Genomic DNA, 26224 nt, shown 5'->3' on the forward strand with positions numbered 1-26224 from the left:
AAGTAAGTAATAGCTAACTAGTTTTCAAATGTTTGTTGATTTATATAATCCTCCCAACAGTTTTTGACAAATTTAATTAGAATATCTACTTAAGTAGCAGATGCAAGCACAAAACGCAACCCCGAGCTCTGATAATCGAGGTGATGTTTCTTTCGCCCCTTCCGATGACACCACAACTGATATCGGCATTAGAAAGGTCTCGAACAATGTCATGGGGGACCAACGTCCTTAGGTTACCTAATCGGTTGCGTCGGTTGAGGATGAGTCATGGTGTCGTTGAAAAAAGCACTTCCATTGAAGTGCTTGTTTCCTTGTAACCATTCTGGTAGCTACAGTACCACGTTTTTCGCTTTTCCTCCGCAATACCTCTCTCGATCAAGAAAGCCAAGCAAACCAACGGCACATAACCTGCCCTATACAATACGGTACAGAATGTACTGACAGTGTTACAGAACAAATATTACACACTGTGCCTGAGCCCACGTGCTATTGCGACATTCAATATCTCGTTTCGAGCACATCTCAAAGGCATCTCCTAGTGCTACATTATATCCTGGTCCATGGATAAGCTCTGATACGTGATAGACAGAACGAGAGATAGTATTGGCTGAGTTAATGTGGGCGGAGATAACGAGAGACTCGGACCCCTCTCTATAGGTGGATGATATTGATTTTATGTGATTAGCATGTCATTTTGTGACACTCTGTGTTCTTTTATGTCTGTCCTCTCTTTGGCATGTCTACTCTGGCCTGTCCACTCTGGTTTGTCCACTCTGGTTTGTCCTCTTTCTGATCGGTGCCTGTGTTGCTACACACATCTCTCAGGAGATTGTTGCAATACAGCCACAAATGATCTGGAGTATACCGTCCATTTCAATCACCAACGCTCCAACAACTCTGTCATCGCTCTGACTCGCACACACAACTGTAGAGTGTAGTGGATCCACGAACCTACCAGTGCCTGTACAAGAAAATTAATCTCCAATTCGGTAATTAGATCGTCAACGATAAGAGAATACTTTCGGAACAAGAGAGAACTGAAGATACTCGAATACTAGATCTTCGTCTTAGAAGCCGGTCAGTGTCCAGCCACAATATACTAATGATCTTACGGTGTAACGTTCACTCCTTGTCAAGCCATCAACAGGTAACCCCTGTCGACCAAATCAATGTTACTTTTGTGCATGTGATGCCGTTGCTGAAGAGATGATCACTGTGAATAGAAGATGGGAGATATTAATTTGGTTAAAATAAAGAAAATTGTGTGGAAATGGGTGACACCCTGCTGAAGACCGGGTATTCAAAATAAGACCAATATCTTCCACATTTCACTACATCCATCACATTTTCTTTCCACGCGATGTCGCAATGAACGGCGCTGTGGATCCCCAGGGGAGAGAGTCTATTCGCGGGGATCAGTAAAGGGCATGTTTTGATGTAGACATTCTGTTGAGATTTTGAAGATATCAATGTAAGCCTTGAGTCGCAGAGAATCTAATGGTGTAGTCGAAATTTTAATAGAACCAGTCTTTGTGGTATTGATGACACCCCCCATACCTCGTGGCTTCGGCTAATTTCACGCTAATGAAGACTTTAACGATGTATGATAATGCACATATGGTGGGCATATGTGGGCATAGCTGAAAAACGACTGGCAAAGATCGGTGATTTGGAAAAGAGAAACACTCACGCTTGGAGCATTAACAGTGACCAGGATCAATTTATCCTCCATGATAGCCAATCTCTACCGTTTACTTGTATTACAAATGTCTCAAATCACATCCCTCCCCCCAAACCATAAAAGTTTCAAAGATCGACATTGGCATTAGCCATGCCTCCACCAGCTGGGTAGAGCCATCCGCGCCTCTCCAAATAGGTGGTATATATAGATAGAGCTGCGTTTGAATCGTATATCAACTGAACCCGTTTCCAAACATGAAATTCTCACTCGTTACACTGACTACTCTATGTGCATCTGCCCTGGCAGCACCTACAGCCAAGAAGAGCCTCAAGATCGACTTCCAAAAACAGCTGGCTGACTCTGGCACCACTTCTCAGGATCCAAATCAACTTGGAGGAGCTCAGGGAAAAGTTCCCCATGAGGTGGAGCTCACAAATCACGTGGTGTACTACCTGGCTGAGGTGGCTCTTGGTACTCCTCCTCAAAAGTTCCAGATTGATATCGACACTGGCTCCTCGGATTTGTGGGTGAAGGCAGATGGGTCACCCGGTGCGTACTCCAGAAACTCCTCGTCTACCTGGTCTCATTACGCAGACAACTTCTACATCGCCTACGGTGACCAGACCTCTGCTTCTGGAGACTGGGCTACCGAGACTCTGGGGTTTGCAGACGCTCAGATTCCCAAATTCATCTTTGGAGAAGCTACTAGCGCGACTTCGCAGCCCGTTTTTGGTATCGGTTACTCGGGAATCGAAGCTTCTATTCACCAGCCGAATGCCTTTACTTATGACAACTTCCCGATCCGCCTAGCCAAAGAGGGCTTTGTGAACACTCCTGCATACTCTCTGTACCTGAACGACTTCGCCGCTAAGACGGGATCTGTGCTGTTTGGAGCTGTAGACAAGTCCAAGATTGACGGCTCCTTGACTATCCTTCCTACCATCAAAGACCAAACTACCGACTCTAAGCCCAAGGAGTTTCTGGTAACCCTCAACTCGATTGATATTAATGTCAATGGAACCACCACTAATGCTCTTGACAAGACACGACATGTTCTTCTTGACTCTGGAACATCCCTTACCTACCTGCCTCCTCAGACTACTCGAACCATTGCTCAAAAGTTTCAGCTTCTGCAGGTTTCCGGTGGCTGGGGACTCACCAAGAAGCAGGTGGACGCTCTTCCAGACACAGCCACCCTCGATTACAACCTCCAGGGAGCCCATGTTGGAGTCAAGGTCAAGGATCTATTCACGCTTGGAAAAAACTACCTAAATCAACAGCTGTACATCGAATACAACGGTGTTAGAGAGCCCTTCTACCAGATTCTGATTGCCGACGGAGGCGATAGAGGTCCTGGAAACGACGAACCAGTCGAACTGGCCAAGTTCATCTTTGGAGACTCTTTCCTTAGATCTGCCTACGTGGTCTACGATATCGGAGCTGATAAGATTGCTGTTAGTCAAGCCAAGTTTGGTTCAGGTTCGGCTGAAGATTTGGCTGACATTCAGATTGAAGACAAGGGCGGCATTCCTGCTGCTACTGCTGCTTCTGATCCCGTCTGGACTCAAAATGCCCCCATTGAGACATCCGTGAACTACAATCCTCAGATCTACCGTCTTTCCACGTGATCTAGAAAAGCCAGAACCAAGCGATGAGATGCGTGATGCTGCCTTTTGCTCCTTGCTACAGTACAGTACTTCCCCTTTTCTTCGTTCCTATTTATTCAAATTATTACCGCAATAATCAAATTTAATCCAAATATACCATTTTAATCCAAATTGACTCATTAGACTCGTGTTTTAAGCACTGAAACACTCTCGTATTATCCCCCATTTTTATTGCTGCTGAACCCATCACCAACCACACCGTAAACTCCTCCTGTTTCTATTCTCGGGTCTCTATATTCATCACTAATCCGGCCGTCATTGTACTCACAATTAAACTCTCAAATATGCATTCCAAAGGTCCACCTTCTCCGACTCGCATAAACCTGGGCTTGAAAATGGGTATCATAACGTCTGCTTGAGGACACTAAAAGAACCCTAAAGCATTTAGTAGCACCCATACATGTACCGCAAATGATGTATCACACGACTGAGCTCGTTACTCAACCGTCGCCCCCATTATGGTCGGATGAATAATCACAAAATAGTGCATTATCCATCGCCGATTTAACTCCGCCCAGCCTAATTGCGCAACCTTATTTAACCGCGGTGGTGCATAATCATTGTGAATCTGTATGAAGGAATATTTCGCGCTGATAAGCGGGCCAAGAAATGGACCAGTACAAGGACGGTTATAGGTGACACATTGCCAAAAAACCAGGACGCAACCAGATAACAATACAATACCCAGTCACGTGACTCCTCGAGACGCGTCACGTCACGTGACCGTCCTAAATCTTAGCCCTCCAGACATACCCAATGCACACCTTTAAATATACTGTATCAGTAATTATCGGACTGCGACAAACAACGCTGTAGACTATCAGTTTGCGGTGTGCACAACTCAAAATATTGTTCCAGAAGATATTGCAAAAAAACTACGATACAATAGGAGAGGTACTTGTAGATACATACATATTGTATGAGTCAGAGGAGGGGATATAAGGGTGAGATTTACAAGATGGTAAACGCTTTCTGAGTAAGGGAGAGACATTTGTATCATTCCAGACACGTTGGAGTGTGTGGATTTTTCAGCCCAAACCGTGACGTTACCTATCTCCCTATCTTGTATAATTAGATTATACTGTATATCCATCAGCTTACCAAGACGCTGGGGCTCCAAGCGAGCTTAACCAAAAGTATGTTCTGAGATTTGGTTGCGCAAAGTCGATGAGTAAGCGATGAATATGGTTGGATATTTTTTGAATGAGGGTTTTATCACGTGATCTTATGATATCACCTTTTCTAGCGCTCGAAAATCTCTTGTCGTTCTTGTGCTATCCATTTCCTTCTGTTATCATACTCTCACTACTGTCGAGTTTATTTTCCAGCCGGATGGAACACGGATAGGTCTTTGTTCCGGGCTGATTCTTGGCCGTAGAAGACCATCTAGCGTCAGAGACCCGGCCGAGCACCTCATGCTGGCCTGCACCAAGTTTTGTTCCCAACAAGCAGCGAGAAGAGCCCGTTCTTTGTCGCTCGACAGCCGTCCGTCATAAAACAGATGTAGCTGCTTACCGCCGAGTTTATCTGGGGGTGGGATAGAGCGGAAAAACAAATGTATAGAATGGGGAGCAAAGTGGGAAAAAGCGGTGCGAAGTCGCCATAGTCTACATTTGAGTAATTCTCGGGGGTTTACGAACCGATCTGCGTAATTCAGTGGTTCCCGTAGCTATTTTTCGGCATCTCGCTCGTGTCTAGTATTCACTAGAGCTTATCTGCAGCTAACGGTACAGAGACATCTGCAAGGCCCTGGGCTTAGGAGCATCCCCACAAACAACACACAGCTTTGGAAGTGGGGAATGGTCTAGTTCACCCTACGTCTTTTTATATTTTTTTTGCATCGACTCAAAACCATCACCACGTCGTCAAACACAACATGCAATGGCGCGCAAAACGGACCCCAACCGAAAAGTGATTCGCCGGAGTCGCGGTGGTTGTCACCGCTGTAAGGGCGCCAAAATCAAGTGCGACGAAACCAAACCAACCTGTGCCAATTGCGAGAAGGCCGGGGTGGCCTGTGACTACTCGCTCAAGCTCATGTGGGGCGGCCGACAGAGCAAACCCAAGGGCTCGGGAGAGTCCATTCTCAGCTTCTCAGATACCGGGGGAGATACCGCTGCCAGTGACACAAACACAGATCCCGCGGCCGCCAGCGACACCAGCAGCAGCGGGTTTGTATCATACGACCCCAAGGCCAAGAAGCAGAAGAAGAGCTCGCAGAAGAAGGCCGCTCCGCAACAGCCACCGGCCAGCACATCGCTCACCAACCACTACGTGTCCAAACGCATCCAGGACATTGACACAGTATTCCAGGCTGCTCCGGCCCAAAAGAAGGTGAAACTCGATAAGTTCATTATCAATAACGGCCGCCGAAATTTGCCACCACAGCCAGCACAAGTACAGCAACAACCGATACAACAGCAGCAACATCACAAACACCATGCATCAATGTCCACGTCCATGTCGCCACCAAACTCGTTTCTGTCCACGTCACCGACGTTCTTGTCTACATCCCCTCATGGCATCTACCAGAACCCCAACCTCAACATAAGCCATGGATCGAGTATTGGAAACGGCATGACCCATGACAGTCCGGACTCTACAGCCTCGCTGAGCTCCTATGGACCCGTCTCTCCAGCCGCAAACGCGCCTTGGAGATCGCCAGTGCCTTCTACCACCTCTCCATTCAGAAGCCCTGCCACCGGCTACACCCAGCCTGTCTTACCATCCACTACCACCCCTTCCACTGAGGTTAAGGAAGAAGACAACCTCGAAATGGACATTGACCCTTCACCAATCAGCCTGGACTCCTTCTTTGGCCCGGGCTTCGACGACCTCGACTTCTCACGCGACCTCGACATTGTCGAAGAAACATACCCCGAAATGTCACGTGACCGCGCGCCTGCGTTCTACAGCGCACTCATCAAGTCTGCGGGCTCGCCATTTTATGAAGGAGCGCCCACGACCTCTTCCACGTCGTCAGGCTCGTCGGAAGAAGATGACGATAGAATCCACTCCATCCCTACTAACCCTCTGTTTGCTCCGGATTTATTGTTGGAGATTCCCTTCTACAGAGACCTGTTCCAGTTCTACTTCCATAGAACTGCTAAACTACTTATTCCAACACCGGACATTTACTACAATAACCCGTTCATGACAATTCTTCCCCGAATTGCCCTATCCACGCCCCACTTGTTGTCTCTGCTTCTGGCTTATTCTGCTTCTCACCGAGCGAAGGTCCTAAAACAGGAGATGCCCAGTGAGATGATTGGTAACCTGCTTGGCCGGACGTTCAAGGGCCTCTCGGTGTGCCTGGAGGACAAGAAGGAGGCAATGAGCGATTCCACGCTCGCCACTGCCATCATGCTGTGTTCGTTTGAGATTCTTAGCGAAACGGGTGCAAGTAGTTGGAAAACGCATTTGCATGGCGCTCGAGAAATTGTCATGGGTCGGGGAATCATCCGTCAAAAGACACAGGCGATGGCTGCTCAAGAGGCCGAAATGGATGCCAAAAATAGCAGTAATCCTTTGGCGCTGCTGAATGGCTCAGATGTGTCTGAGACTGATGTGGCGTTCTTCCTCCTGCGATGGGTCGCGTACATTGACGTACTGGGCGCTCTTTCCAGTGCCAGAGCAACGTCGGTTCTTGATGGCCAGAACCAGAACATTTCCGAAATGTGGTCTGTGTCCTCTTGGAACCGAGCGCGTGCCAAGAGTATGGTTTCGGGCCAGTGTGCAGACACGCTGTTGCCGGACGACCAGATTGACTTCTTCCTGGGCTTTGACGTGGCTATGGTGCCTGCATTTGCCAAAATTGCAGATCTGTCGCGCCAGCGGCGGCTCATGGGCTCACGCGACCCTTCACGTGAATTTTTGAACGAGGCCCGGTCCATTGAGGCTATAGTTAAGGAGTGTCATACAGGTGGACAGCGGAGACGTATCAGGTTGCTCAGTGATAGTCTGCACAATGATATCCTTGCATCCACGTCTCTGATGAACCCCAGTCAGCTCCAGGGCAACTACACGACTCTGTGTGCTGTGAACTCTGCCTTTTGTTTTGCGGCTTTGATTCACCTGTACAGGCGAGTATTGCATCTGCCCCAGAACTCGCTGCCTGTTTTGGAGGCCATTGAGGGTCTGACATTGATTTTGGAGCGAGATATTCCTCCATCTAGTGGTGCAGAAATGTGCCTGTCTTTCCCCATTTTCTCAGCTGGATGTGAAGTTCCTGCAGGAGATCTGAGAGAGCGGTTCAAGAAGCGTATGTTGATGAGCCGCACGGCGGAGCATACATTGATTACCAAGGCCCAGTTGATTATTCAAGAGTGTTGGAGGACAGGAGAGAGTTGGACGAAGTTGATGGAGGATAGGGGCTGGAATCAAGTGATTATGTAGGCTGTTTCAGCTGGTGCAGGCCAAGCGTAGCCAATGACGAGCTAGGACTGTGCAATTCTGACGACACTTTCATCCGCGCAGTGCTAGACCAGGTGTGCCCTTCGGAACAGGTGTAAGCCGCGTTTAGGCCAGCAAGCCAGCATTGAAAGGATTGTCCCTTGGCGAGGCTCGACGGGTTTGGCCTACCTGAGTAGTAATTTATTATCGTTAGCATGTATTCGTTATGTACAGTAGTGTATACAGAACGGGGTGTCGAAGAGGCAGCCTGTTGGATAGAGGTGAGGAAATGGATGTTACCAATCGCAGAGGCTCTTTCCTTGCAAGGCAGAGGAGTGAAGGGAACGACGGAGGAATGTCTGTTGTGAACTACTGTACATACTGTACCATCGCATCTCCTTAGCTTCGCGGTTCAATGGTCGTTGTGAGATTCTGATATGAGAAAGTCGTGTTTAATTCCACCCAATGACTCCATCTCCAAGCACCTCGTCTCCCCACTTCAATCTCCCTCCTCTTCCCACTACAGTCGTGGGATCCACTTCAGACACAAGTACTCCCGTTCCACTGTTGCTGACCGGCAGTAGAAAGGTATGTAGAGTAGAGTGCTTCGAGTGGTCGAGAGATAGATCACCGGAGGTCATGATTTCGAAACACAGCGGCTTCGAAAAAAGACTGGGCTCGACTTTGTAACTGAGACTCTTCTTGTCCATATGGATAGACATGTTTGGCAGTCGAGCCTGGGTTTCGGGAAGACTGTGGATCTGGCATACCACGTTTCCCATGGAGTTTCTTGAGGGTCCGCACATGTTAGAAGATTGGAGCAAAGAAGGAGTTGTGGCTTGAATGTGACTAGAAGTGCTGTTGTGGTTCAAATATCAACAGATTTCTCGTTGGTGGGGATGTATGCGGAGATGTACCAGCGGAGATGTGTGGAGGTAGGGTATTTGTGGCTGATCTGACCTTGGGGGTTATGTTGTGAGTAGTGGTAATGTTGGATAAAAGAGTCCAAAAGAGCTACTGTCTCCTATATAGCCAGCTGTCACTCTGTGAGCAATTATTGAGACTTGTGGCTGCTTAGCCTGGAGAAGAGCAGTTTGTGAGCATTTTTATAGCACGCACTGAGCAATTATCATAATGAGCAAATTGAATGAAAAGGCCTCAATCGAGAACAACACCCCGTAGTAGCTTCAGAGACACCACAGATAGGTCGCCTTAGATACCAGCTAGAAAGTACTTGTGTTAGTCCACAAGAAAAAGGAGTCTGATCTCAAATGACCTCCAAGGTGATTCCAAGTTACGGAGTGAATAGAGTTTTGATAAAGAAGTGAGAATACGATACTTTTGTGAGAAGACAGATGAGTGTGAAGTGATTAATTCACTCTTCTGAGACTCCTGTATAAGTGCATCGATCGCTCTTTCCCCCACCTACTGTCTACCCTGCTCAAAAAGACACTTGATGTTACCCCCACTCTTATCACTCGGCAAATTGGGTTATCATGCATCTGTGAAACTCAATCGTAAGGCAGATGAAATCTAAGCGAGCAGAAAGTCGGAATCTGGTGGGTATTTTGGGGACGGAGACTTGGATTGCAGTATCATAATTTGTACAAGGCTGAAGGACTGGGGAGGTCAGATACGGAGGTGTTTGTTTAACTCGTCGTGTGTTGAATAGACTGGAATGTACGGATGGAACTAGTCGTAAAGCCGTTTCACTGTAGCCACCACGACGCGACGGTCTAAAAGTTCCTCTTGAAGCGCAAAAAATTTCCGCCGATAACCTGAGTCACGTGACCATAATCTCACGTGATGTGAGTAGAGACAACATTTCCCTCGAATGTATCATGAGCCTGAAAAGGACTTCTAGGAATGGCTTCCAATAGGGGTGTCGCTTTATCTTTGTTGATGGCTTTTCGGATTCAGGAGTTCATTGCAAGTATTTTGATACTAAAACACGTACGCTTACCGTAACACCTTGAAAAAAAGAAGTTTCGAGTTGACTTCCGTAAGCTGTAAGTGAATGGGCACGAACGACTCATAACGCACTCCAGTGTACTTTCACGGGACACACAAATTGTTCCATACTGATCAATTGAGCAATTTACCTTTACTGCCTTTCTATTCGACCCTTTACCACAGTAACTACATGTACTTTCTATCATGTTCCTGTCAACATGTGGTTAAGAGCTTGACACATCTCCGACAAGGAGTTACAGGAGTTTCAGGTCAGCTGTGGACCGATTGTTTGCTTATCGTCCAATCACAAGATGTCCCTCATCAGTCACTTGACCGCATCCGCATCCCCCCATGCAATTTCCACGCAGTCTAATGACCCTCGGGTATTCCGTTCTCGGTGTCGTATCGTGATGCGCTAAAAAAAGGAGTTTCAATACGCACAAAGAGTCGATGCGCTAAAATGAAACCATCGTACTTTCCTGGGCTTACGTCTGAGCTTTCGATCTCACTGTTAAACCCTCTCAAGAGGTACCATACCTACGCGCGGCTGAAATCGCTCACCTGGGAATGGTGACCAAAAAAGAGTGCAGTAAAGGGAAAAAGTACGTAGAATGAGAAAAAGTACGTAGAATGGGAAAAAGCACTCACTAAGATCACCCGTAACAAGTGTCGTTCGTCTGGACCCCACATCTTATCGACTAATTGTCAATGTCACACTACTACGTTGCACTCGTCCACTCACCAAAATTAGCTAAGGATTGGTAATTGTCGGAACCGATTGGATCGGAAGATCGGTCGGAGATTAGCCTGCTCTGAAGAGTCCGTTGAGTAACCGTACCGACCATATACGCGTGAGGGAACCCAACACGTACCGACACAAGTCCGATCTCTCCCACAAACCGTATGCTTTGCAATCTACGACCTCGTTGCTTTTAAAAAAAATAAAATGAATTTCCAAACTTACAATACATTGTAACGGAAGCGGAGATGGTCATAAGTTTTCGTCGGTGCAACTTTTATGATTATCAGAAGCAATGTTGGATGGTACCTACAGTGTACAGTACAAGTAGATCAATTAATGACCTTCTAGAACACAGAATGGCGCTATTAGGAGCTCCATTTACCTGTTCTATAGCTATCGCCATAATCCCCATATCCGCAACTACCGCTACTCTCTCTCTCCACAGTCTAGATCCAGTAGCGTCTCTGAGTCTATCGACGTTAACACCAAGCCAAGTAAAGCGTAACTTGCACAGCCGGTTAACCCACCCTTCTAGTTTCTGCTTGAGCAACATGAACCGACCAGATCCTTCGACAACCTTTTAATATTTCAGGACCATAGGCTTAAAGTCAGAATACAAAGCTGACAGTACGTTTCCGCTGACGTCACTACAAGAGCAGCGCCTCTAGGCTGGTGGACTGACACTAGTGGCTGCTAAAGTCGACCTATAACACTGGTGATATACGGCGCGCACTAAAAACAAGGTCTTGCCAGCAACCTCGTGCCTTAGCTCCAGAAACAGCGTTAATCCACCTGTGTGTGTGATTCTAGTTCCATTGCTGGGTTTGAGGTAGACAAGCGGTTATGTCTTCTGAACGAATTTGGACTAAAAGGAGGCAGAATGAGTGTCGTCTTGGGGGGGAGTGTGCTTAGTTGAGTGCTCACTTGAGTACTTACCGATTGTCTGTTTCCCATAGTTGGGAGAAATACCCAATAATGGAACTCTGCCAACCACCCCCAAGTAAAGTTAAGTAGTGCACACTTCTGTCGCTAAAGTAGCATTACACTGCAGTTATAAACCGATACATTTAGGAGGATCATGTCCAGGCGGGGTTGCGGTGTTTAAGGGAAAATATATATTCCATCTATGATAGATTATTTCAAACCCCATCAGGATAAATAGCTAATGCCTGAGAGTGTGTTCGCTCGGAAGCTGGGAAGGACACTTTTTCGGTGACCCAGTTCCGATGAGAGGCAAACAACCGACCGCCCACGTACAAGCCGTGTACCGTATAGGGTGCGCGAGTACAGTATCGCAAGTATCGCACGTACATAAAGTAGCTCTAAGCAGACACTATACATGGTTGTTATTGTTGGTTCATGTACACACCATCTTGGGCGGACTATTCAGACTGTTCACGTTTCCCGAAGAAACACAGGGCCAACTGCAGCTGGAAATGCAGCTGGTGTGTTGACAATGCCGTGGTCGATGCAGTGAGAAACGCATAAGAAAAATTACGAGAAACGAAAAGGGACCGAATTTCGGCAAAAGAACGAATTCCGGGGACGAAACGGTGGCAGTGCGTGGGACGTGCGCGTAAGCGAGTAAGAGCGAAGAGGATGCGGGTACAACAAAGTAGCGAGTGCATTCCAAGGTGACAACTGAACAAGCAAGTGCTACAAGTAGGCCATGTTCCGGTGTTCGGACATTCACGTATAGATAATGAGACAGTGTTCCAGGCGTCATCACGCCATGGTTAAATCTGCACTAATGGGGATTCTATGGTGGTATATACCATTCGTACCGAATGGTTAAGCACGGGTTCTCGTAATCACTTATTTGTGAGATCGGTGGTGATTCGTACTGATTCGTATGTACTGTATTCGCGCGTTGCTTCTGTTACTCTCTCTGGACTTGAACTTTTTGTTTGACCTCCACCCATGATTGGTCCGTTCACTTTGTCTTTCATCTTCACCCTCAGGGTCTGTGGTATGGTTTCCGGTAGACTTTTGGGCCACCCCTTGCACTCGCACGGCTAAAATGAGATTGGCGCCAATTTGCTCGCTACATGAGTTTGAACCAAAACTGTAAGGCCCAGACGGTCGGAAGATGAGGAACGGAGCCCCCCAAGACCAAAGTCTGTGTTTGGAGAGTCGTCTAAACCTACCGCTTCGGGACACCCTCGAACCCAAGTTTGCCGAGCGACTGACTATATGCAAGTTTCCGGGCCAAATGAGCCTAAGTACGAGTCGAGAGTGACGTCTGCGGTTGTGTATCCATGGCCAACGGCGACAGTATCTTCTTCGTTTTTCCCTTTTGTTTGCTTGTTTGATGGCCACAACGTTGTTGGAGGCGCCCTTAGCGGCTCTGTCGTGTGTCTGGTAAGGGTGCTATTGTGCTCTATCGTATGCGCCACAATAGGTCTTTGGCAGTGTCTCATTCGCTTTTTACCTCATGGTTTTATCATTTGCTTTTCACGCCCGACTTTTCGTTTCACCCACACTAAAGTTGGCGTTTGGGTCTCCGAATATTATACGTTGTTTGCACTTGCAGAAGACCGGACCCCACGACGGCGAGTTAACCCTCCGACGGAGTGCAAGATCCGACACATATACCGTCCATAATCAGCGTCGGGGAGCTCAAACAAGACCGGAGTAAATTGGAATCAACTCGGAGTCGAGCGGAGAGTACAATGATGTTGTTTAACTCGCCATAGGTCCCCGCCCAGTACCTATTAAGTTGGACTTCCTGCGAAGCATTCTTTGGATCATAATTCCCTCGATCTAGGTTCTGGGTCGGAGGTTGGGGGCGAGAAGGAGGACCAGGAGCAGGAGCAGGAGGAGCAGTAGGAGGAGCAGGAGGAGCAGTAGGAGGAGCAGGGAGAGGTGACGATAGGAGAAGCTGATTTGGAATGCAACTCTTGACCTTGTTCTATGTTTGTGATTGGGTAGAGTCGCCTTCTTGATGCCACGATGCGCCCTCTCTCCTTCGGCTATCTGTCTATCCCTGTGTCTACATCTTTGTAGCTGTGGATCAGGTGGATCAGTCTTCACTACAGTAAATTATCATCAAGAGCAACTCCAAAGACGTGTGTAACGTGTGTATAAGTGACGCAGTAGAGTCAACTTTATCCTGTTAAACTTTGGTCCAACCCTAAGTCTCCGAAAGTATCGAGATGCCGAAATCAATCTCCGATGCCAGCTTTCACGACCTTCACGACCCTCACGGCCTCCTCCTCTACCACATGAGTCGCACCAAGGTCTTCAAGAACGGCCGGCGAAGCTGCTTCCGATGCCGCCGCATGAAAGTGCGCTGCACCTTCGACACCGGCGAGGTCTGTACCCGCTGTGCAAAGTCCAACACGCGCTGCTTCTTTGAACATGAAGTTGCGCCCGTCAGAAACTCACAACGACAATGGCCGCCCCAGGAACAAACGGATAAGGCGCGCGCCCGCCAGATGGCCATTCTCGACAAACCGCCGTCTGGCATCTTCCTCAGAGCCTTCCGAGAACCGTCTCATAGCTTACAGATCGAGCGAGTCCGTGCCCTGTACAACGAGACGGCTGCACTGCTGGAACAGGTCAGCGGTGGCAAAATCACCCACCCGGGGCTGTTTGATCCTAACCCAGAAAGCCCCGGATCAATTTCAGCTCTCCACAACAACTGTAACGTCCTCAAAGACCTGTTTACTCTCGGACACACCTCCTACGACCAGTGCCGAGAACTGTTTCATGCATACACCCCAAAGTTCTGGGGACTGCGGTTCTACGATCTCTCACGAGACTTTGACACGGCGCTCGAACGATACCCTTTGACTCTACTTGGAGCTCTAGTGATTTTGTGTAACCCCAAGGCGGCTGCTTCTCCCTCTTCAGAAGTGGCCCACTACTACAGACAGTTACAACGGACTCTGGGACACCATTTTCGGGTGGCGATTTCACGCCGAGTAATTGTAGCCGAGCATATTGATGCGGATATCATCAACTCCGTGTCTCTGGTGTTGGCATGGCATACTCACATGTTTGAAGAGACTTCTAGTCCAGCCACTGGACACATGATCATGTCGATTTTCAACCACTGTATGGCTGCGGCTGCCGAAATGGGCACGCTCAAGACAGAGGAGACGCCGCTCAAGGGCCCACCTTCGACGTTTGCCCATCCTGGCTCTGAAGGACAGTTTTCACCGGTACGGGCCAACCCTCGAGCATTTTTGCATTCCTTCCTCATGAGCACCGTTTGCGGCATCAGTTTTCCACGATATCGCATTTACTCGTGGTCTGTACAGCTAGGTAACTGTTTGGCCTTTCTTTCTGGCCCTGACGCTTCTTTAGAGGATATTCTAGTCTGTCACGTTGCTAGAGTGGTTGCTATTGGACGCGAAACAGTATCGGTTCTGGGAGAAGGCCAAAAGTCGCTCGGACAGCCCAAGCCGCTGTTCCAAGCACCAGTGGCGCCCGAAGCAGTAATTGTCACAGTCGAAACCATGGAAGCCAAACTCAAGGCACAGGTCAACAACTTCCAGTCGCATCCGCAGTACCGATCGTGCGCCCCTGACGTGATGATGGCCGCGGACTTTGTGGAAAAATCCATGCTTCTGAGTCTTTACGAAGACGCTGTGGATTTGATATACACCAGCAAACTCGAAAACACGGGCCCCTTGGAAACCATCATCCTCAAGACGGCCCGTGTAACCGACCAGATCATCAATTTGTACGAGGCTGTGGTCCAGGCTGAACCCCTGGTCTCTTCCTATTATACCTACAAGATTCTGTCCATTTTCATGGGCTATGTCAAGGTGGAGTACTACACAAAGACGCTGCTTTACAACAAGTTGTACAACAAGGCGCAGGGCGACTTCCCACCCATCTGCCAGTCGCAATTGCACTCGTACATGGGCCGTCTGGAGCGTGCTTATGCCGTTTTACAGCCCTTCACCCTGTCTCCTAAGCAGACCATGGCCATAGAGAAAGTCAAGGCGTATTTGGCCTTCTACGACACACATGGGTTCCCTAGCGAGGTGGGCGATGTCAATGCGAAGGACAATGCTTCTGTATCTCATCATCCTATTTCCAGTGTGGTTTCAGGTGCCAAAACGAAGACTATGGATGGAGAGGGGATTGGCAATGGGCACGGCTCAGGGGCCCCCGGCTTGCCCTCGGGGGCTCTTCAAGGCAGCGATTGGATTCCGTTTGTGGACGGCGAGAAGCGGGACTCCACGATTCTCGGTTATTTGTAGCCAACTATTATAGCATTATTTATTTATGACACGGATCGATGAGACAGGGGCAAAGTGGTTGTTATTCTACACTCGCCTCACATCATGCATTTTTAATGTTTAATTGGAAGGTCAGTTGGTTTAGTGGGCATTAGTTGAAGGGTGGGCAGTTTAGTTGAGAATGCTATTTGGGGAGGAGAGTTTACATGTGGAGTGTTCGTTGGGGAGGTTTGTTGGGCTTGTCTGAACAAACAAAAGGTCAGAACCGCGGGCATATCTCCATCTTGCATCTTCCTTCCGCCCTTATCATACATCTCCGGATTTGGTTCATTCGCCTTTCTTTGTTCGGGTGACGGGAAGCCACAGCCCTACAAACTTACCGCGTATACCACTCCGGTCCGATTGTCTCTGGAGGAGGTAACTGAGTTACTTTAATGTTTTGTAGTTGTCAGTTATTGGAGGGTCGGATACCACTGCTTGTACTTGTAGCAGAAGTAGTTGTTGGAAAGAACCGTAGATGGCGGCGGCCGTCCCCTCTCCTCTCTCGCCTCCTCTCGTATTTCTCTATTGTCTGACACTCTTTGGAGTGGCTCCTGTCAAACATCGACACATATCACAATGCTCCATTCCATGCATAACTGGTTGCAGCCAACTCTATGTTTAAAATGGTGCAACCCAGCAGGCAGAGACAGACGGCGGTGGAAAAACAAAAGTCAAGTCGACCGCATTGTACAACAGTGTATGCACCCTTGCCGTTTAGTTGTGCGGGCTATAGCAAGGATTTATGGATGGTGGGGTTTAGCCGAGGGACAAGAAGAGTGCACGGTCAGCAGTTGGACATTGTGCTGACCAAGTAAAGTAAGTCCCGTAAGCCAAGCCGAGCCGTACGGAACCAGCCCGATGGTATGTGCAACAGTTGATTGCGCTGGTCTCATCCGATGGTTGCTCTCAAAGCTCCCAGACCTGGCAGCAACGTGGGCTCATAGCAACATGAGTCCTCCATGCTGCTGACGCGAAAAAAACAATATACACCTACAATAGGCACGCCGCGAAAATCTGCACCCCCCGATCTCCACAACCCGGCAAAAAAACCCTATCAGCCGGCAAAGAAGCCAAAGAAGTCCAAAAGAGCCAAAAGAGCCAAAAGAGCGGAGACAACAGACGCCAAGGTTCGGACGGCGTGGATCTGAGGGTTTGCTTTAGCAACTGGTTTAGCCGCCGTGCGGGAATGCGTTGGTATCCAGCTAAGTATGTTCAGCTCTGTAAGAACAAGGCTAGACAGACACCTCGAAAACGTCGGACCATTGCCGCCGTACACTAATCCCGTGTCGCCGCTACTCCAATACACTGTGACTCTCCTATGTCCCTCGCGTTTAAACAAAGTCATAGCCCACGGCAGTTACCGGAGCCCTAGGTTCTGCAGTGTGTATGGTTATTTTGGAAAAAGGAAAAGTGGGCCAAACCAAAACCAGACGTGGACCTTAGTTATCGTAGGCTTGATTCACGAGTAAAGGGCTCGCGCTATCCGTCGGTGAGGCTCGACAATTTGACAACAGAATCAAACCAAAACTGGAAACCAAAACTGGAAACGAAAAGCAGAAAAGGAAGTGAACGAGTATGTACGAGTACTCGTACTGGTAAGAAGCCTTAGACACAACTGCGAATACCACGTGTCCGTGTACCTGCCGTATACCTACAGCGTTCTGGTCCCCAACATCACGCGATAAGTGTACAAGTACCGTACGTACTCACACCTATGTGATCACTCCATGCTCACTCTGTACTCACTCCGACCGATATCGGTAACATCACGTGTTTCCGTACGGTTTGGTTGTCCCATGCCATGCATAATATCCCATTGACTCTCTCGCTAAACTGCCCAAACTCCGTGTTTTTCCTTTTCCCCCCACGCACACGCATGCACCAACGTTTTTGGATCCCAGTTTAGATGCCGTCGTTAGTTCCTGTAGTTGCCTGTGCAACCGTAGGTTTGATGGGGCTGATTGGATTGGAAGTAATAATATAATGACTCAGTGGCGATGTTACGTGGTGGCAAAACAGCGCTATTTTGCACATGTCTGCGAAGGACTGGACCAACGGCGGGGTCCTTGGAGCCCGGCCATGCTGGTGCTGTAGTTGCTACCTTCCGTCTGGCTCATAGCTTGCCTGCATTCACTGTTGTCCGATCGACTATGAATACTGTACGATTCTTACTGTAACGTGCAAATAAACTTCCCAGGTCGGACATGCTTCCACAGCAAAAGCTCGGTGAACAAGGCCTGTCGGAGATTTCGGAGTAACGTCTGTCTGCAACTTGTTCTTGTTCTTCTCGCTTCGACAACTGCGGCCTGACGACTTGTCTTCGAGTCAAGGGAGTGTACACTGACGTTACACGGCACACGCACACACAACACCACCACAATGACGGAACAGAGACAACAGGACCGACCAGGCATGCCTCTGATGGCAACTCTCAACCACTCCCTCCAACATGGCTTCTCGCCGATCCAGCTGTCGCAACAGCAACAGCCCCAGCACCTGGATCCGCCTTGCTCGTCCTGCAACAAACTCATGATCAACTGCATTTCCATCACTTCAGATGGGCCCTGTGAGCACTGTCGAGCAGGAAACATCGAGTGCAAGCTGCCAAAGATGCAGAGCCAGAGCCAGTGGGGATCAAACACAAACAGTCCGTCAGTGACAAGACATCCAACTGTGCCTGCCTCACCAGCACATCCACTTCCACCAGGAGGTGCTACAGCAGCGCCCGTCCCGGGCCCGCAAACACTTCAAAATGTGCCTGGGTCCGCACAAGCTCCGCCTCAGTTGGGCACTAGTTCTCAACCTCCTCCAGTGTCGCAAACCCACCCAGACTACACAAGCCCACTCTCGGGAAGCTCGGGAACTCCAGCCCCCACTACTCCTCTTCCGCCTCTACACAACATCATCAACATCGATAAAATCAACACAACATTAGACACGTCGTCCACTGGCCAAACGGAACCCAACCGACTCATTTCCTCGCAGGCAGACTTTCTCACCGTCACGTGCAAAGAGGTTCCCATCGAATCTCTCGATGATATCACAAACTCGGGCCTGTCACAGGAAGAACAGTGTCAACTGCTGCAGGCGATGTTGAAACGATGCTCAGCATACGTCAAGAGTATCACCGGACTGCCGCTCAACTCGAAGTCACATCTGCCACTCCAGTGGCGATATGTGGATCCGGAATCCATGAGAGAAGGAAACATTGTCTATAGACTACTGCAGCTCGGCATCCTTCCGTCTGAAACCTTCTGTAGAGACGCCCTGACCATCTTCAGAGGCAACTTTTGCCCATCGAACTACGTGTCGGAAAAGATCACCTTTGAGCACCTGTTGGAACATAGACCGACTCTGCTGTTGCTCTACATTACGCTAGGAACTCGTGACAATCTCGAACACATGGAACTGCTCAAGTACTACCTAGATGAGCATATTGCCTACTGCGCGTTCGTCAAGGGCGATCTGTCGAGTGAAATCATCATTGCTCTAGCGGAAATGCTCTACTTTATGGGTTATCAGACGTATCTTTACAAGTTCCACCATCTTCTGCGTCTCTATTTGGCGTCAATCATGGTTGTGGATTACTCGTTGGAACCCGACTGCATTCTGGGTGACAATATGGCACATAAACGGTGGGAGCTGCGGGCTGTTGTGGGCTCCAACGCCATGGCTACCTGTGTTGGACTGATGCTGCCCAAGTTCCGAACCGTCCCTTGGTCTCCTCGACACATGGACTATGCAAAGCTGTTGCGAGAACAGGCCTGTGATCCCGTGGATTACTTTCTGGAGCGAATTGCTGCCGTCGCGCAGATGTCTATGGACGTGATCAACGCCCTGGACTCGATTTCTGATCCTTCTTGTGCTGAGGGAGGTTACTTGTCGCCCATTCCAAAGGATATTCTGTTGAATGTGGTGTCACCTCTCGAAGCAGCCTTTGAACGGGAAGCTGCTCAGCTGAGAAAGGACGCAGACGCTGGACTACTGCATATGGAGCACGTGGCTATACTTGAGTCACTGCATTCTCGGTCGTACATGTACTTGTTTGAGACTACCATGCTGCGTGCCACTCCCAAGACTCGCAAGAACAATGCTTTTGTGTACTATCTAGGACGACAGATTCGGGTGGCTTCTGAGATGATTCGACGATTTGTTTGTTACTCTTATTGTTCTAACCTGCGTCTTCCTGTGCTCATTTCGTTTATCCCCTTGCATGCTCTTGTTTCTTTGTCAAAAGCCCAGATTCTGAGTCACACTATGGGAGGCCATTTCAAGGTGGACCTTCGAGGCAACCTGGAGATTCTTCAGGAGTCGTGGACACGTATGCTGGACGCCCAGTCGAGTTCTCGGTGTCTCCAGTATGCCTTTGAGAAGGTAGTTTCTTCAGTGGAGAAGGTGGTGGAGAACGGTGAAAAGATGGCTCCTTCGGAGGAGAATATTGATGATCTTTTTGGTGACAGCAGCCACGGCAACTATTGGGTCTCTATTGAGGATACTTTCACCTATGATGAAGATCCCGTTAGTGTCTACTTGCATGGTCTGGGGGATAGAGCCTTGGACTTTGGTGAGCGATCGTAGCGGAGATGTTAAACGTGGCTCATCTGGACATTCATGCTGGTTAATTTGAACCACGCTGTATTTATTCTATGTATATTTATCAAATTTACGAATTCTCAATAGAGAATGACGGAGAAGGGTGTCTGGCTGTTGGTATTGAGCAAGGTCGTGAAATGATACTATCGAGAGAGCATGAGAATTTAAGGGTACGAGAATGACACTTGGGGTGGGATGTTGTTCATTCGGTGTTTGCAGAACTACCGCATGGGTTCTTCTTGGGGACTTTCCAGCCTTGTTATGGTACCGGTTCACTGTACTTGTACAGTTGTAGCAAATGTAGCAACACTGCACGGCCATGCCTCGGTGTAAACCACTTTATTGGGTCCATGAATCATTTCAAGGCAAGCCCAATAAGTGTATGCAGAACTTCTTGTTCCTCTGCCACCCTTCATCAGCTCCCACTGCAGACAACGGAACAGGCACGCAACAGTACATACTGTAGTTAGTTTTGGAGATCGGGATGATAGTGCTGGATTGGATCACAGGACGAGGACAGGTGCTGCGCTGTCGATGTTGTGCCCTTTCTCCGCTGGCCACATGAAAGGTATTCTAAACAGATCTTCTCCCAGAGCTTTCTTCACACACAGTCGGATCCGGTTGATCTTGGACACGTCATATGAGCATCTTACACTATCCTGAAAGTCATTTAGTTGGTGAGATTCTTTACTTGCAAAAAACCCAGGTTCCCTACAGCATGGACCAGAGACCTTTATCGTTACCATTCCACTTGTGAGTGATATCAGTGTCCCCGGCGACTACCGAACTCTGGGAGGAAGGCGACAGCTATTGTTCTTCTTCAGATGTCTTCCGATATTTCTTCAGAAATGTTAATCGTTCCAGCATCACTTCTATCGACCTTTGGACTCTGATCTCACCAGATTACAACCACATCTAACACATGATACCCAGACGTGTGACACCAAAAATGGTCTTCAATCTCATAGGCATCTTTGAAGACCTTAGTCTCCCCCGTACCCACCTGACATGGCCTCGGCGTGGATGCAATGACGAGAGATCAACACATGAGCCCTGGTCTTCAGAACCGAAAATAGTGAGATCTGATGGTATCAGGATGGTTTATGACTGGTATTTGCTACTCCTGGAGAGTATAGAGCTACCAATACACATTCATGGACCGTAGCTTTCATAAAGACAAAACAGGTGAAAAAAAATTCGAAAGCGGGAATAGGTGAATTCGCAAGCCGGAATAGAAGTTTTACTCAGAAAACTTGAGTGAATATCTGTTTCAACGGGAAATCTGTTTCAACGGGAAATCTGTTTCAACAGGGAAATATGTTTTGACAGGAAAATCTGCTCCAACTGGAAAATCTGATTTGACGACAAGACCATGCCGTCAGCGCTAGTATCTCTGGAGGAGACCTTTCTTTTCCTTCGCCTTATCGGAACTCTTAGCTCCGACACCAGACGGTCACGTGACTTGTCACACGCCTGTGAGTCAACTCTCGCTTCTCTCCTGGTTGTCTCCACTCAAGTCTAATTAACCTCTCTTTGAATTACGACCGTTATGCTCAACACATGTTCCGGAAATAGAACAGCAAGGCTATGATGAAACCGGGAACTACTTCCTATAAAGAGTTGATCTTGGCTTGGATTGGGTGTGGTTGGCATTGCCCGATGTCGCTATGGACCGAAAACGCGCAAGGAGCTTGGCTGGAGTATGTAAGGGTAGTGGTACGATACGTTGAAGACATACAGTACAGTTATGTATCATCATGTATGAGCATCAAGGGGCAGAGCCGTTATCAAAGGGGGCGGCATATATGTCCGTGAGATTCTAAGACGGCGTCTACGGGCTGCATCAGGTCATGTGGATGGTTGCTCCTATTAGCGGCGAATGGCATTGTTCTAGGGCCTGTCTCGAGGTCTATGTCTCAGAAACTATCGGTATGACGACGGTCCATGACGATGCTGCGCTGAGACTGCAATTTACTCTTTACGGGCGCTTAGCACCCATTGGGTTGTCGATCTGGGGTTATTACGATTGCCAGGGCGACCTTACCTTGTTCGAGGTAACATCTGATTGTGTGAGTATGGGGCTGTGTTTGATAGTGCGCCTGTATCGACTGCGGTCGGTTAACCTGTAAGGTACAGGCACACTGGGGTTGCCCAGTTTTATGAAACCGAGTCGTCCGTATGAAACGGCATGTTCTTTTTGCAGTGAAATATCGCACACGGCGGAATGCGGAATGCAGAATGCGCAATTGGCGGACAAGATCGGTGAAGAATATGAAGCTATAGTAGGTACAGCAGGTACAGCAAGATGCAACGGAATCGTGTGTTGATTCATATTAAACGTCAGCTCACTTGTCGTCTCCAGTCGATCTCACCATCAAAGTGCCCACCCTTTCTCTCCATCTCAGCTGCTGTGAGGAAAAAGCAATAACTCCAGCAACAGTTCAGCCCGGTGCTTAGATCCATACATGCGGAGAGCACAGGCTGAGTCTGCCGAAACTCTGAGGCGAGCTAGAAACAAGGCGCAATTAAAAATAGCGGAGTAGCGTTGGCTTCGTGTTACAGAATGGCCCAACCCAATGGCGTTCAAGCTCCCATTTCCACCCCCTCAGTTGCTTCCAACACTCTTCCACACATGACAATAGACGAGGTAGAAACAAGCTAAGCTACTGTATGTACCAGTGCTCGTACTGAGAATGACACAGAAGTAATATCTGTCGCTGGTGCCATCCTTTGACATAGGCACCCGTTGAGCCGACTGGTCCCTGTCATGTGACGTGGTACCAACCTCTCGGTAACCATGGCTAGAACGCCTGCAGAGTGCCATCACCAATTCTGACTAAACGCCAAGCTCCGGAGCCAAGAAATGACGAGCACAAATTGTCCGAGTTTGCGACCCCAAGACGAGCGGTCATTAATTTAGCCGCGGTGGAGAGTGTCATGACACGGTTTGGAGCATTAGATTAGGCGCAATGAACGTTACGAATATTGACTAACGACCGACGTTACGGTAGCTACTGTACCCCAACTACTACATCAGACTTCTAGGTTGACAACTGATGGTTTCTAGAAGACGTTAAGTGGAGTCGGTGACACATGTAGGCGGTATGACGACACCATTTCATCGGATCCGAGCCTGTGGACCTTTTACTCGCCAATTGTTAGAGTCGCTTTTCCGTGCTTCTAGGACGTCTATTGTCCTGTCGTCAATCTCAACCCTATATGCCCCCTCCCTCAACGTTGTATGGCTTCCACACGTAATCGTTGCACTCTGTTTGCACCCTTTTCCGGGCTTTCCTTGTTCGTCTGGCTTAGTGATTCTTGCTAATTTGCTCACCCCCACACAAGACGGCCAAGACGGGTCCCCAAGGTCACATGGCTCTATTGTGCCTCTATTGTGCGTTAGTCCATCCCTACACCACGATTGTGCCTGACCATCTTGCAGGAAATTGAGTATCTCAGCATCAGCATTCACAGCGGAGAAGAACACACATCACAGGCATCAGCAGCGGCTGTTTGTGTGGCCGTTGCATCCCACCTCCCCTGCGGCACATCTTTTTGTTTCATTTAATGGCTTGTCCGCAACACCTGTTGCACAGCCCTGGCTTTCAGGAACATGTATGGAAGCTGGGCTGTGTGCGTAAGTCTTGCCTTAACTCCGGTTCTGATGTTTTTAGAATTTTTTTTTTTTTTCCGTGTTTCCTGGGAGTCTAAAAATAACACACGTAGCAACGCTGCGAACAACACAGCACGGCTGCGAATAATCCAGTATGGACGGAGAGAGGCGTGCTAGGGGAGGGTCACGTGACACCACACAAGGGGCGAGACATGCAAAAGCACGCACGCCAACGGGCCCGCAAATACCCAAAAAAAACAAGCCAGAATCTCTATTTCAAAACCTACATTGATATCGTACTTGTATTCAAAAGCTACACTTCCGCGCCCCCCCAAATACCATTTTGGATTTAAGGTTCAAGGTCGCGACCCGACACTAAGTCGCATTAAACTACTCACACACCAGGGTCCAAAAAACATCGACGCCACGGAAGAAAGACGTGCCTGGGATTCCCGTGTATATATAAGTCGCTGCCGCCATGTCAAATACCGGAGATCCTCTTCAAGAGGTCTTTGAGTCATTCGACCCCAAAGATTACTATCTGTTCGACACCTCCACCAACCCCACAAAACAGCAACAGGACCCCAACTCGATACAACCGCACCAGCAACCGCCGCTTTCTGGTCTCCCACACAACGTCAACACCTCGGGCTTTGACGACTCCACTTCCATAATCAACGCAAACACCCCCTCCCCGCTTCAGGCAGGCTCCGTGTCTCCACAACCCCAGCAGATGGACTTTCTGTCCCCCCAGGATTTCCGTTTCGCCTCCTTCGACGACCCCCAGTCTTTTCTGAATCCCTACGACCTCCAGACACAGCCGGCCACCGACTTTCTGTTACCCATCTCGCAGCCTGGACACCACCGAGCCAACTCGCACTCCTCAGACACCTCGGCGGCTCCCTCCCCGCAGCAGTTTCATTCCCCGTACGCCGCGTCTCCTGTCAACCCCGACGAATACGCCGCAGAAATGGCAGGATTGCCCGAACTGACCTACGGACTCGATCTCAACGGCTCGCAAAGCATGAACCAGATGAATATGGCAGTATCACCTATGGCTATGGGAATGCCGGATCAGATGAACCAGATGAACCATCAGCAAAACAATCTGAATCCGCCCATCCAGATGAACCACAGCAACAGTCACACCGGCCTGTCTGACCTCAACAACGCTAGCCAGGGTAACCACAATATCAACAATAACAACGGCAACGGCAACAGCAACAGTAGCCACACCCCCGGTGTTGCGCTGTCGCCCTCGCTGCTGACCCCAAACATGCTGTCTCCAAACAGCTCACAGCAGTCGTACTCGTCGTCGCCGCAGACGTCCCAGGGCTCCATCTCGTCGCAGAGCCATCAGTCTATCCCCATGCTCAATGTGGAGCCTCCACGTGACGACCCGTCCCGCCGACGTGCTCACTCCGACGCCTCGCACTACTCGGACCGGTCGTCGACGCCCTACGAGGTACCCACGCTCTTCCCCCACGCCACCTCGTCGCCGTCGTCGCAGGACCCCGCTGACTTGCTGTCTCCCGGCGACGCAGCAAGCATACAGACGCGTCGAAGCCGTAGCCGCTCGTCGTCGACGTCTTCGGACGTGCGGACTCGTGACCAGTCTCACTCGCCCTCCCGATCGCCCAGCCAAGGCGGAGGCAACCGTTCGCGCTCAAACTCTCACTCGCGAGACTACATTCTCGAGCTGGCGGCTCCCACGTCCAACAACAAGCGTGTGCAGAAACACCCCTCCACTTTTGCGTGCCATCTGTGTGACAAACGGTTCACCAGATCGTACAACCTGCGGTCTCATTTGCGAACTCATACTGATGAACGTCCATTTGTGTGCACTGTCTGTGGCAAGGCGTTTGCGCGTCAACACGACCGAAAACGACACGAGGCTCTTCATTCTGGAGAGAAGAAGTACCAGTGTCAGGGAGTATTGGCAGACGGGCAAACTCCGTGGGGTTGTGGACGCAAGTTTGCGCGTGCAGACGCTCTGGGACGACATTTCAAGACCGAAGCCGGTCGGGAGTGTATCCGGCTGCTGCTGGAAGAAGAGGCCAACGAAAAACAGGCGCTTTCGGGCCAGCAGGTTCCCTATCCTGGCGATGGAGTTCCTTCCTTGACTTTTAGTCCGCCTGCTGAGCCTCAGAACGAGCCCCGGCCTCAGCAGCCCGTCATTTTCCCGGCCGCTCTGCTCCAAAAATACCCCGTGTTGCTGAACCACTTGAACGAGGACTAATTGAGGTCTTTCTGTGGTATTGTTCAGCTGATGTTACTTTTAGATCCTCCTAGTGGGGTGCTATTTATTGTATATGTATTCTACATTCGTTTCTACTCTGTGTGGTA

General features: G+C 49.1%; 8 protein-coding genes across 8 annotated transcripts; 6 read left to right on the forward strand and 2 right to left on the reverse strand.

Annotated features, from left to right (window-relative positions):
* Positions 1–143: 143 nt before the first annotated feature.
* On the forward strand, positions 144–568 carry YALI1_D01497g (uncharacterized protein; the record flags this gene model as incomplete). Its single annotated transcript, XM_068282562.1, has 2 exons — positions 144–253; positions 301–568. 2 exons carry the CDS (start codon positions 144–146, stop codon positions 566–568), a joined length of 378 nt encoding a protein of 125 aa, XP_068138663.1.
* A 1367-nt stretch (positions 569–1935) lies between these two features.
* Positions 1936–3309, forward strand: YALI1_D01515g (uncharacterized protein; the record flags this gene model as incomplete). Its single annotated transcript, XM_502281.3, has 1 exon — positions 1936–3309. The coding sequence occupies one exon, from the start codon at positions 1936–1938 to the stop codon at positions 3307–3309; it is 1374 nt and encodes a 457-aa protein (XP_502281.3).
* Positions 3310–5229: 1920 nt separating this feature from the next.
* YALI1_D01548g (uncharacterized protein) lies at positions 5230–7743 on the forward strand (the record flags this gene model as incomplete). The annotated part of the gene is made up of 1 exon (XM_502282.3): positions 5230–7743. The coding sequence occupies one exon, from the start codon at positions 5230–5232 to the stop codon at positions 7741–7743; it is 2514 nt and encodes an 837-aa protein (XP_502282.1).
* A 449-nt stretch (positions 7744–8192) lies between these two features.
* YALI1_D01581g (uncharacterized protein) lies at positions 8193–8546 on the reverse strand (the record flags this gene model as incomplete). Its single annotated transcript, XM_068282563.1, has 1 exon — positions 8193–8546. The coding sequence occupies one exon, from the start codon at positions 8544–8546 to the stop codon at positions 8193–8195; it is 354 nt and encodes a 117-aa protein (XP_068138664.1).
* A 5044-nt stretch (positions 8547–13590) lies between these two features.
* Positions 13591–15651, forward strand: YALI1_D01632g (uncharacterized protein; the record flags this gene model as incomplete). Its single annotated transcript, XM_502285.3, has 1 exon — positions 13591–15651. One exon carries the CDS (start codon positions 13591–13593, stop codon positions 15649–15651), a length of 2061 nt encoding a protein of 686 aa, XP_502285.3.
* A 2400-nt stretch (positions 15652–18051) lies between these two features.
* On the forward strand, positions 18052–20250 carry YALI1_D01676g (uncharacterized protein; the record flags this gene model as incomplete). The annotated part of the gene is made up of 1 exon (XM_502286.3): positions 18052–20250. One exon carries the CDS (start codon positions 18052–18054, stop codon positions 20248–20250), a length of 2199 nt encoding a protein of 732 aa, XP_502286.1.
* Positions 20251–21552: 1302 nt separating this feature from the next.
* Positions 21553–21918, reverse strand: YALI1_D01713g (uncharacterized protein; the record flags this gene model as incomplete). Its single annotated transcript, XM_068282564.1, has 2 exons — positions 21553–21738; positions 21793–21918. 2 exons carry the CDS (start codon positions 21916–21918, stop codon positions 21553–21555), a joined length of 312 nt encoding a protein of 103 aa, XP_068138665.1.
* Positions 21919–24356: 2438 nt separating this feature from the next.
* Positions 24357–26117, forward strand: YALI1_D01739g (uncharacterized protein; the record flags this gene model as incomplete). Its single annotated transcript, XM_502287.3, has 1 exon — positions 24357–26117. One exon carries the CDS (start codon positions 24357–24359, stop codon positions 26115–26117), a length of 1761 nt encoding a protein of 586 aa, XP_502287.1.
* Positions 26118–26224: the final 107 nt, after the last annotated feature.

The sequence above is a fragment of the Yarrowia lipolytica genome, chromosome 1D, assembly GCF_001761485.1.
Source record: "Yarrowia lipolytica chromosome 1D, complete sequence".
In the NCBI taxonomy this organism is placed as follows: Eukaryota; Fungi; Ascomycota; class Dipodascomycetes; order Dipodascales; genus Yarrowia; species Yarrowia lipolytica.